The sequence below is a fragment of the Pteropus alecto genome, unplaced genomic scaffold, assembly GCF_000325575.1.
Source record: "Pteropus alecto unplaced genomic scaffold, ASM32557v1 scaffold778, whole genome shotgun sequence".
Lineage (NCBI taxonomy): Eukaryota > Metazoa > Chordata > Mammalia > Chiroptera > Pteropodidae > Pteropus > Pteropus alecto.
In genome coordinates, this window is record NW_006441062.1 from 1,287,020 (window position 1) to 1,304,407 (window position 17,388).

Here is a 17,388-nt window from a genome sequence, read left to right on the forward strand (position 1 = left end):
AGTACAAAACTTATATTCTAAAAATAATTATTGAAAGATTAAAGACCTAAATCAGTAGAAAAACATGCCATGTTCATTGATTGGAAAATTCAACATTGTTAAGATGGCAATATTTCCCAAAGCGATTGACATATGCAGTGCAGTCTCTATCAAAACCTGAAAGGCCTTTTTTTGAAGAAATGGATAACTTACCCAAAAATTCATATGGCATTTCAACAGACTCAGAAGAGGCAAAGCAAACTTGAAAAAAGAAGAGCATAATAGGAAGATTGACACTTCAAAATTTTTGGAACTTGGTATAAAGCAACAGTAATCAAGACAGTTTGTGCAGGCATAAAGATAGATATATAGGTAAATGAAACAGAATTGAGATTTTAGAAATAAACTCTTGTGTCTAAGGTTAACTGATTTTGAGAAGGGCACTAAGACAATTCAATGGGGAAAGAAAATAATTTTTAACAAATGGTACTGGGACAGCTGAATAGCCACATGCAACAGAATGAAGTTCGACCTTACCTCACATCATATACAACTTAATGCAAAATAGATCAAAGACCTAATGTAAGGGTTAAAATTATAAAACTATTAGAAGAAAATATAGGGGTGCGTTTTTTATGACCTGGGCTTTGGCAATAGATTGTTAGATATGACACTAAAAACCTGAGCAACAAAGGAAAAATTAAATTGAACTCTGTCAAAATTAAAACCTTTTATGCTTCACAGGACACTTAACAAAGTGAAAAGACAAACCTAGAGTAGAAAGAAAATACTAGCAAATTATATCTCATAGGAGACTTGTACCTAGAATATTTAAAGAACTCTCATAAATCAATAAAAAGATAAATAACCCAATTAAAAACTAGAATGTACATTTCTCTAAAGAAGATATACAAATGACCAATAAGCACATGAAAAGGTACTGGGCATACTTAGATGAGGAAATGCAAATCAAAACCATAATGAGATACTATTTTACACCCACTAGGATGGCTATAATCCAAAAACCATAACAACCATGTCAAGGATGTGGAGAAATTAGAACCTTTTTATACTGCTGGTGAGACTGTAAAATGGTGCAGCCACTTTGGAAAACACAAAGCTGTTCCTCAGGTTGTTATAGAGTTACCATTTGACTGCCTTGCTATGCATGATGGACTAAGATCATTAGATATGCTGAGGTATTAATGGTATTTTTATTTTAACTTTAAATTACAGGGTTTTTTTGTTTGTTTGTTTTTTGTTTGTTTTTTAGTGAAATAGAATTAGTTGCTTTATTGCAACCATTGGATAACAACTCTTGTATTTGAGAGTTGTGTTAAATAACCACTTAGTCAAGTAATGGTATTGCTTATCTGTGGCTCTCGTGGGCTTTTAACCAAGTGGCTAAATGTCAAAAAAAATTATACCGGACAAATTAAACAGGCAAGGAAGACTTTATTCAGGACTATTGCAATAGAGATCAAAGCTATTGTGATAGAAGAGAGAAATTAAGCTCAGCTCCTTCAAAACAAACAAACAAAAAGGTGGGAGGAATTTTAAGTGCTGCAGTGAACCAGTAGAAAAGTACTGGGGGACTTTATAGCAGAGGTTGGTCTGTGTGATTAGGCCATCTGTGTTTAGTAATTAATACTTATTGAGGTTAGACTCCTACACTCCCACAGAGACTAGGCGATAGGGGTGCTATCTTTCTTGATGATGACATTTCAAAAGGATGGCTTCCAGGTCTCTGAAAAAGACATTCCTGGGTTATAAAAAATTTACATCTTAAAGGGGCAGAGAAATTATTTACGATTACAAGAAATTATTTACGATTAAATTATTTCCGAAAAGGGAGCTCAGCGGCCTGTAATCAAGAGAAACCTGTTCAAAGTTTAGTTAAGCTGAAGGAAACACTAAGGCCATTTTGGTCAGAAGACACTTTTTTAGTAATTTTGTTATGTGGAACCAGCCTTTGAATGCTGTGAACCCTTTGGAAATATAAATGCCTTTTCTCAATAAATTATTTTTAGAACAAAAATGTTCTGCTTACAATTGTATGTATTATTAACCAAGGGGAGATCTCTCCTTTATTTTGTTTCTCTCTGGATCTCAAGTGCTTATTATTATTTTTTCTTATTAGGAAAGAACCATGCCCTGAGGCTTTTCTTCTTCAGGCAATGTTTTAATGTAGAATTGAACTTTATGTGTTATTACAAATTCCATTTACCTTTCTATTTTCACTTAAGAAACTAAATGGCTGCCTTTGTGCTGGTAATTAGGGCAACTCAATGTGATTCTCAGTGTGTTTGAGTGGTGGCATATATATTACGTTCTCTTTCAAATTGCTCTCTGTTCAAATGCAGCATCCTACATAGTATAAGCTATAAGCATATTGAAAATTCAGAACCTTGTGGATGACCCAGATAATAATAACAGTAGTAGTTAAACCTTACATTTCTGTGGGACTTTATTATTTTTAATCACTTCCACACACATAATCTCATTTTGTCCTCCCAGTAGGTAGGATTTATTGCAGGCATTTTGTTGATGTTGTTCTGCAATTGGCAAGACTCAGCTTTGGGCTTCTGTATCCTAGTTTAAAGTCTAGTTAGAAATTAATTTTAAGATCTAGATATCTAATTAGCTTGAATTTGAAAATGACTATGTTTTCTTTTTTTTAAGTGATATTGGAATATTTCTCAAATATTCAATTTGTTTGTGTAAACAATAATATAAACACGTTTAAATGGATCCCGAGCTGCCATACCAAAGGAACTGTCTTGCATGTTTTATGCGTCAAATCTCTGGAATGTTAACAACAGGGCAAAATAACCCTTGGACTGGGCCTATGGCACCATTGTGTCCCAAAGAACTGTTCGCAAAGATAAGAAAGCAGTTAGCTACTAGACTGATGACTATTGGACCGAAATTAAAAATATAGTTTAGGATTAATATCACTATGTTGTTATCTGCACCTATAGAAATACCTTCATTCTATTTATGTAATTGTTCCCCTTCCCTTTTTTATAAATACCCTTTACCTGTGTTTCCTAACCTTCGGCATCTGCCTGAAATAATGATTCCCAAGGAACTATTCTTCATGGTCTCAAATAAATGCTTGTTGCCTCACACTTTGAAAGGCCTTTTGCATTTTAGGTTAACATTTGCATTACAACTTTAGGATGACCTCATAATTATTCGAGCCCATTAAATCAGTTGGATCCTCTGATTATAGGCATAAGGATTTAAGCTAAAGGCATATTTTTGCCGATGGGGTGATGTGAAATCCGGCATCACCCCAGCAGTTCTTCTCTGCCAATGCAGGAAGAATTATGGGTCAACAAGATTTAGGAAAAGTAAGATTTATTGAAAGTACATTTTAGAAGGAGACGGGCCACACTAAGGAAGGCTGCAGCCCTATCTAATTTGGAAGGTGAAAAGATAAAAGATGAACGATAGAGTAGGCTCCAAGGGAGGAGCAGGTTTTCAGGGAAGAAAGCTGTACCAGTATAGAAGTGGGAAGGTCTGTTTATATTTGGGCTGTGATGGGAGGTCCTAGATGATCCATATGTGAGGTTACCTTGACTGAAGGTTGGCTGCTGCATAACACTGACTACTGCACATGTGCTTACCTAGAATTCAGTCTGTTATAATTACATTCATGAACTTTAAGGCATACGCATGATATTATAATGATGGTATAACGAGGCTGAGGTTATGGGCAGGTTGGAGTAGTACTTTCCGTGCACGTGTTTGTGGCTGGTTTAGCTAGCAGCTTTATGACCTTTGTGCTCTAGGATTTATTTCTGAGAGGTCCTTTAGGAAGGTCTTCAGTGGGGGTTTCTATGGTTACAGAGCTGGGCCTTCACTCCTGTCACTCCTGCCTGCCTGCCTATCTAACAATATAATTTAAAAAAATAAAGATTGCAATAAAATAAGATTAACAAATGTGATTTAATACTTCTTCTAGAACTGAAACTAAAGAATAGCCTGTGGCATGGGAATAATTTCTGAAAAAAATCTGCATATGCTTTGACATATCTTTAGGAAACTTTCTACATGTCTGATCTAATGTGACAAATATTTCTGTGTTAATATCCATTTTAAAAACTATTTGAAACGCTATAGATATAGGCAGAAAAACATAATTTTAAATATTTCATTCTGAAACAGATACCAAGAAAAAATGTTGTCAAAAAAAATACATCTTTAGCCTGATCACTCATGTTTAAAATATTTTTCTTTCATCAGGTAACCCTGCGCAGCCCACTTCTCTCCACTATATGAACCCTTACCAACTGAACGCCTATGGCATGGCACTGAAAGCAGTGGGAGAAATCGTTCAAGATTATGACAGTGATAAAATGTTCCCAGCTCTAGGTTTTGGCGCAAAACTGCCTCCAGATGGAAGGATATCTCATGAGTTTGCTTTGGTAAGAATACATTACAAAGATTTGATATTCAAAAAAATAATAAAATGTTGGATTTTTTAATATGGTTTCATTGACTTATGCTTTAGTCAATCATGTAGCAAGCTTTTGTGACTGCAGACTCAGCTAATTTTGCTGAATGATTGATTTAGGATTGATTTAAGAGTGTGGTGTTATTGGGGAAAAATAGTTAAATAGATAAGCAATAAATTTACTTAAAGTGCATCTGATTTATAAATAGGGGTCTATTCTGGTTATCTATTGCTACATAGCAAAATTCATTGGAAGTTAAAGGTGTAAACCAACACCATTCCTTTAAGTTCATGATTTATGGATCAGAAATTCAAGGAGAATACAATGGGGAATGCTTTATGTTTTGTGATGTCTGAGGCCTCTCTTGGGATGGTTTGCATGGCTAGAGATGGCTGGGATTGTTCAACTGGATTCATATATCTGGGCTTGGTTCTAGCTGTCAGTTGGATTCCCTTGCTCTTCTCCACGTCATGTCTTCTGGGGCTAGCATGCCCCCTAAGATAGTATCTTTGCTTATATTTGATTCCGGAGCTGGGAGAGATGAAATAACTGGGTTGTCTGGACATCTCCTATTTCTACAGACAGCCTATCCACACGATTATTATGGGCTTCATCACAGTATGGTGGTCTCATGGTAATCAGATTTCTTACATGACAGCAGTCTTCCCAAGAGTGAGTATTATAAAAGGCCGGGGCAGAGGTTGCAGTATTCTATACCACTGCTTTGGAAGTCCCAGCATGCTACCTACTTCTGCCACCATCTCTTGGTCAAGCAAGTCACTAAAGCCAGCCCAGTTTCATGGTTGGGGAAGCAACTTTTACCTCTCGATGGGAGGAGGATCAAAGAATGTATGGCTGTTCTTAATCTACCTAAAGTACATTGGATTTGTAAATCTAAATAGCATCTTCTAAAATGGCATTTCACATTTTAAAGGACTAGCATGGCTAGAATAAATTCTTTCCAAAAGTGAAGTAATACTTATAGCTATAACTAATTAAGTTTTCAATATAATGGAGTAGCTATAACAGGAATAAAAATATTTTTCTAGTTAATGTTTAATTTACATAAGTCTACTTCCATATCTTATGATTGCAGATTAGCAATGTGCTGCAGTCAGTCCACCTTCAAAATAAACTCCACACTGATAATGCTGAGAGGCCCATCAGCCTTACCTCATATGCACTCTCTGATAAATAATGGGAAAGTCAATTTAGGATGGTGAGCTATCATTTTGGGAAAGACAAATTTTCCTAAGAGATGTGCCTCCCTACCTTACCCTACATAGTGTAGCAGATAAAGGCTCCCATGCCCAGTATTTTTGTAGGCCTTTGTTTATTGTTTTTATTCTTGTTATAAAAATAATGCATGATCATTATAGGAATTTTTAATTTCTGCAAGCAAAATAAACAAAAATAAATAGTGCTACCGTTTACAAGTAATTACTATCAATTTAAATACTTTATACTTATTTTGTTACTTAATCTTCATAAAATTCCTATGTGATAGGTATATCATGGCTGTCACATTGTGCCACTCTAGCAAGTGCCATTCATAATGAATACAGTAAGAAGGTGCACCCTAGGGTTATATAACTCAGCTCAGAGGCACAGAAGTTTAACCAGGGTTCCAAAGGACAGGACTTGAACCCAGATCAGTCTTATTTTAGAATCCATGCTCTTAACCACTACTAAATCATATTTTATAGAAGTACTCGTGATACTGCTGCTCAGAAATGTGCTTTATTAACACCATTGTGTATATATCTACATATATATACACATATATATACACGTGTTTATATATTTCCAGAAACTTTTAAGTGATGTTTCATTTTTCTTAAATATATGTTTTATGAACAGTATTTTCATATTTTTATTTCTGTACTTATCCTTGCTTTTCTATTCCATCACCCACATAATTTCAGAAAAGGTTGCCTGAGGGTTTAATTCTTTCTTTCATGAAATAGTCTACATGCCACATTCCCAACGTCATATAAAAATGAATATCTATTGGGATTTTGTTGTGTCTTAGAGAATTAAAATCTCCCAGAAGTTTATAAGACCATGAAAATCACTCATGTGATCCTAAGTCTTAAGTGCCTTAGGAAAAAGGTCACGAGCTATTTTAAGCTTAAGAAAAGAGTAATTATGTTAAACTAAATGAGGTTTATTAATTTTCTTTCCATAAGTTTCTTTTCACCCTTATGTATGATTTTTTTTTCCTTTCTCTCTCCTTTTAATCCTCTCCTTTTCTGTTATTTTCCTACCTCCACATTCATTCATCATAACCAAACATATGCAAATATCTACTGTTATGGAGGCCTTTTCTCTTATCCACATCTGAAACTCTTCTTTGAACCCAACTCAAATACTTATAGGATAGTCATATACTCTTTTAAATTTATGAAAAATAGTCTCCCAAATGGATAATGAAAACAACAATCATGATGTTGATGATGATATGATGATACTTCAACTGTAATATTACTTAGTTATTATATCACTTTAATTTTTTTCAAAGCCCTTTTGTTTTCCTGAAAAAGTAAGCCAAAGCTTAAATAGGTCTTCAGTGAGATAGTATTTGACTTGATTTCTGCTAAAGTACTCTGCATTAACCTCATCCTAAATAGCTGCAACATATATTCTGTAAGTGCCCAAAATAACAAATACAAAAACTTCAGTCTCCTGTCAATCTGCACTTAACGTACCACCTAATGTTAATAAACTCTGATTTCTGTGTAAGAATTTGTGATATGTATTCACAACCATTAATCTATTTATCATAACAAGTTCAGATGTCAAAGGAGGTCTTTGAAAAAATTAAATACTCCTTAGTTGATGAGTTTTGGATTAGCTCAAATGCTGAAATTGAGCTTTGCTGAATCAAAAGGATCTCAGGTAAACCCCAGCTTTTCACGTGAAATGTGTGTAAGAATCAATGCAGTCAGAAAAGAAAAGGGAATGGGAAAGAAAAGGAACAATGTGCTAGTATCACCAGTTACCACTTTTGGTTGTGAGAAGGTTGTCACTGCTCTCCTCTCATGATGATTCTTAATGACTTTATGGTGTTATAGCTGAAAATACAGTGGTGCAAGACTTTAGAAGAAGAATTTCTAAGGGGCACGTGGCCAATGACCCTTAAAAGTTCTTCTGCATTGATTAGTAGTGAAATGCTACACCTGTCCAAGTGATTTCTCCTACTAAATATCTAAAAAGTACTTACATGATTTTTACTTATTTGGCATTTACAAGGATCTATGCAATTTAATATTTATGTGTATGCCTTTTCTTTCAACTAGATGCTAATAGTATAACAACCAAGGGCCTTTAACACTATATGCATAAAACAGCAGCTCACTAGATGTTTGTTTATTGAGTAAAAAATCTCTTAGCTTTTCCCCACAATAAGTAATCTCTGGGCAGCAACAGTTAACATTTCAAAGAGTAAAGCAACAGCTCCTGAGGTTTCTCTTCAGTAGCATTTTGTCAGCGAGATAGCCCTGCTGAAAAGTATTATAGGCTATAAGTAACTATAGGCTTCTTGCCAGAACTGAATCTGACTTCCCAATTACAATCCCTGAGGGAGGTAAACCGAGGGGAAGTGGTGAAAGCTGGACACCCCTCCCCACTTACGTCTGTGCAGTGGGATTATCGCTCATTTTGAATTCTGTTCTATATATTTCTCTGTGTTCCACAAATGGACGTTCACTATTTTAATAAATGGGAAAGGTTGTTAATTAAAAGAGAAATATAAAGTAGAGCATCCATTGCCATCTTCATTAATACAGAACATAATTGAATGCTCTTTTTTCAAAAAGTCCTATATTTTTGGTGCTGGATCCACATATAAATTTAGTTTAATTTGTTTTAACAAGCAAAAACCAATTCCCAGCATAATTATTTTAAGACATGAGTTTTTAAAAAGACCTTAAAAATCTTTTTATAACTCATTACAACTTTGTTAATACAAAGAAAATCTCATTTTGATAGTTGTAAATTATTTAAAATAATCCTGATGTAATGCAAAGCATATATTTAAAAGAATGTATAATTTTGTGATTAAGTATTCTTATCATCCAAGGCATATGAGGAAAGTTTAGAGCAATTTATTATGGAATTAGAACTAATACAGAAATCAGTGCTTTAAATATTCCATAATGATGAATAAAACATCCAATGATTATCTTTCCACTAAGAAAAATGAAATGGTGAGAACAATGGTGACCTTGTAATTTCAATTCCAGGGGAATAGAGGAAATATATAGCTTTTTGGAAATATAAACGCCAGTCTAATGTTAAAAAGACCATCAAAAAGTAGCTCAGAGTTATCCTGGTTTGTAATTATTCCCTGGAGGCAGATATATATAATACATTTTTTATGCCCAAAATCAATAATGAGTTTTAATTTTAATTAGCTTCATACCTTATCAAGGGAAAAGAACACTGTAAAATTTTACTTAAAGGAAAGTTAAATAGGTCAGCTCAGATTAACATCAAAATCAACCGTTAACAGCTTTGTGCTAAATATTAAACTTTTACATTTTAATTTCAGTCAACTGATGTAACCAATTTCATAATATAAAGAGGTTTTTTTATTATTTTTATGTTTTAAAATTTTTATATGAGGTTAATCAGTAAAAAGGTTGAAGAAAAAAGCAAAATTTAAAAAGTGGGTATAAATTCCTTCACAAATGGCAAAATTGAAGTGATTGGTAACATGTGGCTTAGTTTCAGAAGATCCTCAGTCTTTCAAAATGTTTAGGATTTCATAACATGGTGGCATAGTGCTGGTGAGGAGATTGGACTCTGGATTTAGACTGTGTGGGTTCAAATGTTGGCTCTCTCACTTGTGTAACTTTTGGGCAAAGTATCTAAGCTCTCAGCGCCTTAGTTTCTTCATCTCTAAAGTGGGGATAATGTCAGTGTTGTATCCGCTTCTTTAGAGTTGTTATTAAAAACTATATAATGTATATAAATATTTTCAAATAAAGCTTGATATATAGAAGTCAATAAGTTTTAGTTATAAAGTATCAGATACTATTGTCTAGATAAAAACATTCATACTAAAATTATTGCTATATCTAAATGTAGTTACTGTCCTTCGTGTTTTAAAATATATCTACAAATTTTATTTACGTCCCCTCCCCTTTGAGAGGTGGAGCCTAATTCCCCTTTCCTTGAGTGTGAGCTATGCTTAGTTACTCCTTTCCAGCAAATAGATTAAAATAGAAGCCACAGTATGCAATTTATCAGACTAGTTTACAAAGGAATTGGGACTTCCTCCTTGCTAGCTCTCTTGGATTGTTCATTCTGGGGAAGTTAGCTTCTATGTTGTGAAAACTCTCAAGCAGCCCTATGGAGAGTCTTTGTTGGCTTCCTGCCAATAGCCACATAAGTGAACCTTCTTGGAAGCAGATCTTTCAGCTCTGGACAAGCTTTGAGATGCCCAGATCTGCATCTTGACTGCAAACTCATGAGAAATTCTGAGTGAGAACCACCTGGCTAAGCTGCTCCTGGATTCGTGACACCCTAAAAGTGTGTGAGATAATTTATTTGTATTGTTTTAAGCTACTAACTTTGGGGCAATTTGCTACATAGCAATGGATAACTACTTCGCTGCTTTATTTGTGGAATATGGACTAGGAGAATTAAACCTAATGATAACAGCGTTCAAACCATGACAAAGCTAGATCAAGTGTCCAGGTTTAAAGCTGCCCTTCCAGGTCCCATCTATCAGAATAAGAACTCCTTGGCAGCAAGCTCTGTTTTCCTTGAGCACCATAGATATGTTTCTTTGATTTCCTTTTACCTTACCTTGATATTTCTCACACCAAATTACATCCCCTCTGATCCCTTCTCTAGTGGGCTTATCAAGTGTGACCTGAAAATTTTCATGTGGTAGATATTTTACATTTTGCCTTCTATAAGTTTAAACTAATGGATAGCGTTTATTTTTTTATTTTAATATATTTTATTTTAGTTTAGTTTAAAGAGTAAGGTCACCAATTATATAACCACCAGAGTTAACCACTCAGTATTTTATTTACTTCTTTCAAACACACCTCACAGTGAGGCAAAAACATAAACAACGTCCAGAAGACAGCCAATAGCAGCTCCTAAGTAAGCAAAGGCCACCTCTCACAATAAGTTTAAACTAATGGATAGCGTTTATTTTTTTTATTTTAATATATTTTATTTTAGTTTAGTTTAAAGAGTAAGGTCACCAATTATATAACCACCAGAGTTAACCACTCAGTATTTTATTTACTTCTTTTCAGAGTTTTATGTGTTCATCTCTACATGTACAAAGACTTGTAAAAATTAAGACACTATGAATTACAGAATGTTGTGATATTCGCTTCTCAAGATTTTTCAATGACTGCATATTATATCTCCATAAGACAATCTATATAATATATCATAGTCTACTGTTGACCACATAATTTTTTGCTATTATGAATAAATAAATAAATGTTCTTCTAAAAATTATGAGTATTAATGTTTGTTATTCTCTGTTTCAAATCATCTTTACAGACACTATTAATTTTTTACTTTTTTTTGTCTATAATGTTCTACAGAATGGGAACCCTCAAAACCCCTACTGTGAGGGCATTGAGGGGGTTATGGAGGCTTATTATAGAAGTCTGAAATCGGTACAGCTGTACGGGCCAACCAACTTTGCTCCTGTAATCAATCATGTAGCAAGGTAAGTGGAAGTACTTAAAGTATTTATTCTAGTGTACTGGACCACAGTAAAATCATAACCTTCTTGTTATCGTGACCCTGGAAATGAAAGTCATTTTCTTCTAATTTACCTTCAAGAAAGTGAGGGAAACGATATATAGTAGAAAGCATCTCCAAGGAGCTATCATTAATACTTTGCTAAAAAATTTACATCAGAATCTCAAGTGAAGATACATACACTGGGTTATGTTAGGACCTGCATTTGTTCAACCAAAGAAATTTTTTTTCTTTGAAAAGACATCCACTAGAGCAATAACAAGATCAGTCATGATCTGAACTGTGTAAATTATTCATATCTAATATCACATTCCATAGTAGCAAAGAAGTAATAAGGAACTGAATTCCATGAAGATGACCAAAGCCTTTTAGTGATATATATGACACATTATTTTCACCTCTCTGAAATTAATATCATAACTAATTTTATAAATTCCAGAGCTCTACCTACATATAATACATAGTATTGAGATCAGAATATAATTGCTATGATTCCAAGTACATGTTATGGGAAAAAATTATGTAAAAATATATATTTGCTTATCATTTTCTTCATTAGTGCATAATTAAATTAGACACAACTTTTAAATTCCCTAAAATGTTTGGCTTGACACAGTTGCAAATCCTATGAAATTCTGCCTTATTTTTCAATAATCAAAAAAATATGGCTCTTGTATTATTCCTAATATGTAGCTGGCACTTGAAAAATTACTGCATTCAGATAAATTTGTCAATGCACAATATCAATATGAAACCTCAGTTCTCTGTTTGAAGGTTCTAGTACTTTACCATGTCTCTATTGGACATCAGGAGCAAATGTGTTCCACTTTCTGTTATCTGGGACATAGACAAGATGCTGAAATACTCCTGCACTCAGGGCTGACCCCTGAAGAGCTCTCCTGTGGAACTCCACCGCAGGTTGACAGTGATACATCGATGACCATTCTCTGAGTGTGACCCTTTAACTCAGGTTCTTCAAACATTTTCATCCATGATCTATACTGTTATAAATTTTATATCTCAACTCTGGACACACACTACTATAAAAAAGATTATTTATGAAATAATACTTATTCTTATCTCATATTTTCTCTTTATTTCCATGGCATCTAATTCTTTTCTATTACTTTTCTTTTAATGCAAGTCTTGACTGACAAAATTGATTTCAAAATCCACTAATGGTTCATTACCTGTAATTAGAAAAACACATCCTAGCTTATTGTATGTTAGCCTATATAAGTAGTGTTATCTGTATTCTATTTTCCTAAATTTTTGATGGCTGTCAAAGCAGAATCAGAGTAATATTAATGCAAGATAAATTATAGTTAGCTCTCACTTTATCTCACACACTACCATACAGACCACTCGTTTTTATATAAAGATAAGAGAAAAATTATAGGACTTATTTTGTGTGACCTCATGCTGGTTATTATAGATGTTCTCATCAGTGCTTACCAATTAATTTGTTATTTTTTTGTCCTAGTATATGTCTACTCTAAAAGTTAAACTTTTAGATATAAAATTTCTACGTGCATTTCTATATGCTATTTCAGACTATAGGTTCCATTCTCTTCTATTACCATTTATTATTTTTTTTGTTCAGCATTTTTTAAGTTCTCAAATATAAAGGTAGATGCCAGCTAACATTTCCAGACTTTGAAAATAATCCATGACCTAATAATTTTTTTGTTATTTTTTAATGGGAGAAAAATAAGAAACACAGTAAGATATGGCTTTTGGGGAATTATTTTTCCTTCCAATACAATTTGAAGTTCTACATATCCATTTCTTGTTATGATTCTATAAAGAAACATCTTGTTCCTTTCTTTTATCTTTGAGAGTTTTGTTTAATTTTATTTTTAAGCTTTTATTAAGACAGATAATTCTGTCTGACCCCAAATTATCATCCAAAAAAATTTCAACTAAAAGACAGGTTACTATTTGTTTCTAAATGAAAAAAGTACCATAGTTACAGGGTATATGACTTCTATTTATATAAAATTTCTTGGGCATTTTGTCATTCTTAAATGCATTTTAACTGTACTTTACCATGCCCATCGTATAGGAAGGAGGTAAGTATTCACCAAATGCCTAATAAGTAAAATTTGGGTATATGAAGATATTTGTCATTAAAATTATTTTTTAAAAAGCCAAAAGCAAATACATATCCATACTTTCTTATTTGCTTGATTTTGTTCCCCTTAAAAAGTGTGTTTTCTTTATTGGTAAAAGCTTAGTTATTTATAATAGTTTTATATAAGCATCTTGATGAATGCTTACTCTTATTCTTTTTTTAAAAATAATAATTTTAAGCACGTGCTAATTTTTAGAAATTTAGAAATCTATATCATAAGACTTTTAAGATAATGTTAATGAGATAACAATATTGTGAAATAATTGAGACCCGAGGCATCAAGTTTGTGAGACTTGAAGGTTTTATGTGCTGTTCTGAGGTTTTCCAAATTAGAGGTTCCTGCCTCTAATTTCCTGCCTTCCCCAGTCCTCATTTCATAGCATTGTTCAGGAAACAGCATTTCAAGTAATGTAGAACATCCTAGCCAACAGCCATTGATGCCTTGTCACAAATTTAAGTTCAAACACTTTAGTTTGGTATTCAAGAACTTCCAGTATCAACTACCACCCACCCATTTAACCTCATTTCCCTCCATGTTCTCCCAAATGTATTGCACCTGTCAGAGGTAATTGCTACTTCAAGTCTGTGATGTTATTTCACTTATACCTCTATTGTAGCACTCACTAATTTAATTCTACTCTATTGTTACATATAGATCTTTTACAGATTGAAGAGAAAACATGTGGTTTAATCTCACAGTTCTTTGCCTATACAGAGATATCCACACCTGTTTAATTGAATTTTCTGTATACCATACATTATGAGTACATTTTAATAAGTAAGGTTATAATAGGAAACTAAAGAAACTATTAATGATAATGCTTAGTCAGTCTTAATGACCTGTGGGAAATGTGATTGTGATTGATACCTACTGTATCAGACTGGGTTCTCAGGGGAAATGGAACCAATAGGATATATAGATATACAGATAAAGAGATTTATTTTAAAGAATTGGCTTATGCAATGGTAGATGCTGGCAAGTCAGAAATTTGTAGGGCAAGCCAGCAGGTTGGATACTCAGGCAGGATTTGATATTGTTGCAGGCTTGAGTCAGAATTCCTTTTTCTCTGGGAAACTAGTTTGTTTTGTTTTGTTTTGTTTTGTTTTGTTTAGACATTCAACTACTTGGGTGAGGCTCACTCACCCATGTTATCAAGGGTAATTTTATTTAAAGTCCTTGAATTGTAGATGTTAACAACATCTAGAAAATATTTTCACAGCAATACTTTGATTAAGGTCTGACTAAATAACTAGATATTATGGCCTAGCCAAATTGACACACAGACTAACCATCACATCTACCAAAAGAAATATATTACCGTTATGTATTACCATTATATTTAAACTGAAAACAAATTTAAAATCAGAGAAATACTTCTAGGGCCTTTCATATATGATTTTAATAATATCTGATGTCTATAACACTGTTTAAACCTCATTAATTAATAACAGTAGGATAAAAAGGTTAAGGAAATCGTTTGTTTATAGATATGTGGTTTGAATAAAATGGAGGTTTATTCATCCCCTGATTAATCTCAATTTTCTCTTGAATATGGCAATTATGATTTTGCATTTCCTAAAGGTTTCTTTTCATCTAGAACTCTACCTCAGTAATTTCAAACTATTTGGAATACATTTTGTTGGTATATTTTATCAGTTTATTACTTCAAAAATAAACTAACACACCAACTGAAAATATCAATTATCTTTTCAGTCTATCATGAAAATATCACTATTTTTTTCACTTGACAAATAAAATAGTTATTGTTTCATAATAGCCATTTGTTTCCTCTTCCTAACCAGTTACTTCTTTTGAGGCTGTCACATTGTAGTTTTTTTAAGAGGTATTTGTCAATTTGTTACTGTTGACTAGATTTTTTTTTTTTTTTGCTTTTCTTTTTCTAATATTGAGAAAGATCCAGGATTCAGATAATCAACTAAAATTAATTTTCACTCTTCAGAAAATAAGATTTGTTTATTTTGGAATTTCCATAACTAATTTTCAAATTAATCTAAAGACAATCTAAAGAATATTTTATCTCGTTCATTTGTATGATCAATAATAATAAAATCAAAACAGCAATCTGAGCCCATAATCTATCTCAGTCAATATGTTTAGTGCTGTAATGTGGATTATTTCTTTTTATCTTCACAATTCTAGGAGGAGACAGTAGTGTTGTTCTTTCTATTTTACTGTTGACAAAGTGGATAGGTAGAATGACCATGTGTGGGGGAGCTAAAGTGCCAAACAGAATAATCTGATATTAAATTACCTTGTTATGTTTTGCATACTTAAACCTTTTTATCTCTGCTACAAGGATAGACAAACAAAAGAAAGTGCAACAAAACAACCTATCATGTGGTTACAGTTGTTCACTTCATTACCGAAAGTAGTTTGGAAAACAACTTAGTAACATAAAAATTACTGTTACTTTTTATTGAACTATTTAAAAGTATCCCTTTATTTAGTATTAAGATTTAATTAGTATGTCAAAATTAAATTATTTAAATGAACCATTTCTGAGTCAGTTTCTTATCTTGTTTTGTTGCCCTCTCTATTCCTGTGAATTAATAATGAGCTGAAAGAATATTCCACAAATCTGAGCCAACCATTTATGGCTTTATAAAAACAACCCCGAAAACTTACTTGACAAAATCTCCAAAGAAATGTGTTTGAATTCCAAAGAAATGTGTTTGAATTCCAAAACCTCTCCTTCAAATTTATCATAGTAATATTAAAATATAAACTATAGATTACCTATATTTGAAAAAGGACAGCTGGCTTTCAATAATAAGTATTCAAATTATGTGATTTACAAAAGGCTTCATCATGATGTTCCTTTAAGGTATTCTTTAATACTTTAAAAATGTTATTTGAATCTGCAAGTCTGTTTATTAGTGCTACCTTTTTGAAGATTGGAAGTGATCAGCTTCTACTTTCTACATTTTGGCAGCATTTAAATTATTTTCTCATAAACATATTTTTAGTACAAAATACAATTTTGTTTAAATTTAGATTAACTTGCAAAGTGCAGCAATATGAGATTGTATAGAGTAAATGTCATAAAAAAGATGAGTAGTTTAAAATGATTAATTTATGATGCCGATGGTGATAAAAACTAAAATGGGTTGTAGTTCTTATGTGGAATGAAATTTATTTTCAAAGCTGTGTATCCAAGCAGTAGTGAAAGCCACACATAAACACATGTATATTTCTACAGAAATAATTTTCTGTATTTATTATAAAGCACATACTTATTATAAAGTAAAATCCAAAATTCCTATGAATTTTAAGATAAAACAACAAACCAGAGAAATTCACAGTTTCCTACATCTGCTTCAGGCTCAAGCCCTAACACTCTTGACAGTATGAATATATTCTCCTCTTAGGTATATTTTCTGGTGATTCAAAAGAAAATCTAAATGTAAGTGCATTAAGCACACCAATCAAAAGACATAAAGTGGCTGAATGGTTAAAAAAACAAGATCCAACTATACGCTCTCTACAAGAGACTAAATATAGATTTAAGGACATACGTAAGCTGAAAATGAAGGAATGAAAAAAAGATATTCCATGCAGATGGTAACCAAAAGAGAGCAGACAGGGGTATTTATGCTTATATCAGACAAAATAGACTTTAAATCAAAAACTGTTACAAGAGACACAGAAGATCATTACATAATAAAGGGGGCAATTTGTGTAATATATATAATATATATAATTATAATTGACTGTAAGTATTGCATATAATTATATATCATATAAATTATATATGATAATTCAGTCTAAAAAAGGATTGCCTGCCATTTTCAACAACATGGATGAACCTGGAGGATGTTATGCTAGGTGAAATGAGCCAGACACAAAAAGAAAAAAAAATTGCATGATCTCAATTATGTAGAGTTTTTAAAAGTTGACTACATGGAAGCAGAGAGTAGAATGGTGGTTACCAGGGGTGGGGATGAAGGGGAAATGGGGAGATACTGGTCAAAGGGTGTAGAGTTGTTTTATGTAGGATGAATGCATCTAGAGATCTAATGTATTGTATGATTACTATGGTTAAAACTGTA

At 32.8% G+C, this 17,388-nt stretch overlaps 1 protein-coding gene across 1 annotated transcript in view; it reads left to right on the plus strand.

Moving 5' to 3' along the window:
- The window catches only part of CPNE8 (copine 8), a 180,518-nt gene that overhangs the window by 143,471 nt on the left and 19,659 nt on the right, over nucleotides 1-17,388 (plus strand). Inside the window, exons 15-16 of the mRNA XM_006918241.3 lie at nucleotides 4,231-4,412; nucleotides 11,021-11,148. Coding sequence (XP_006918303.1) covers nucleotides 4,231-4,412; nucleotides 11,021-11,148 — 310 coding nt within the window. The remainder of the gene's footprint in view (nucleotides 1-4,230; nucleotides 4,413-11,020; nucleotides 11,149-17,388) is intronic.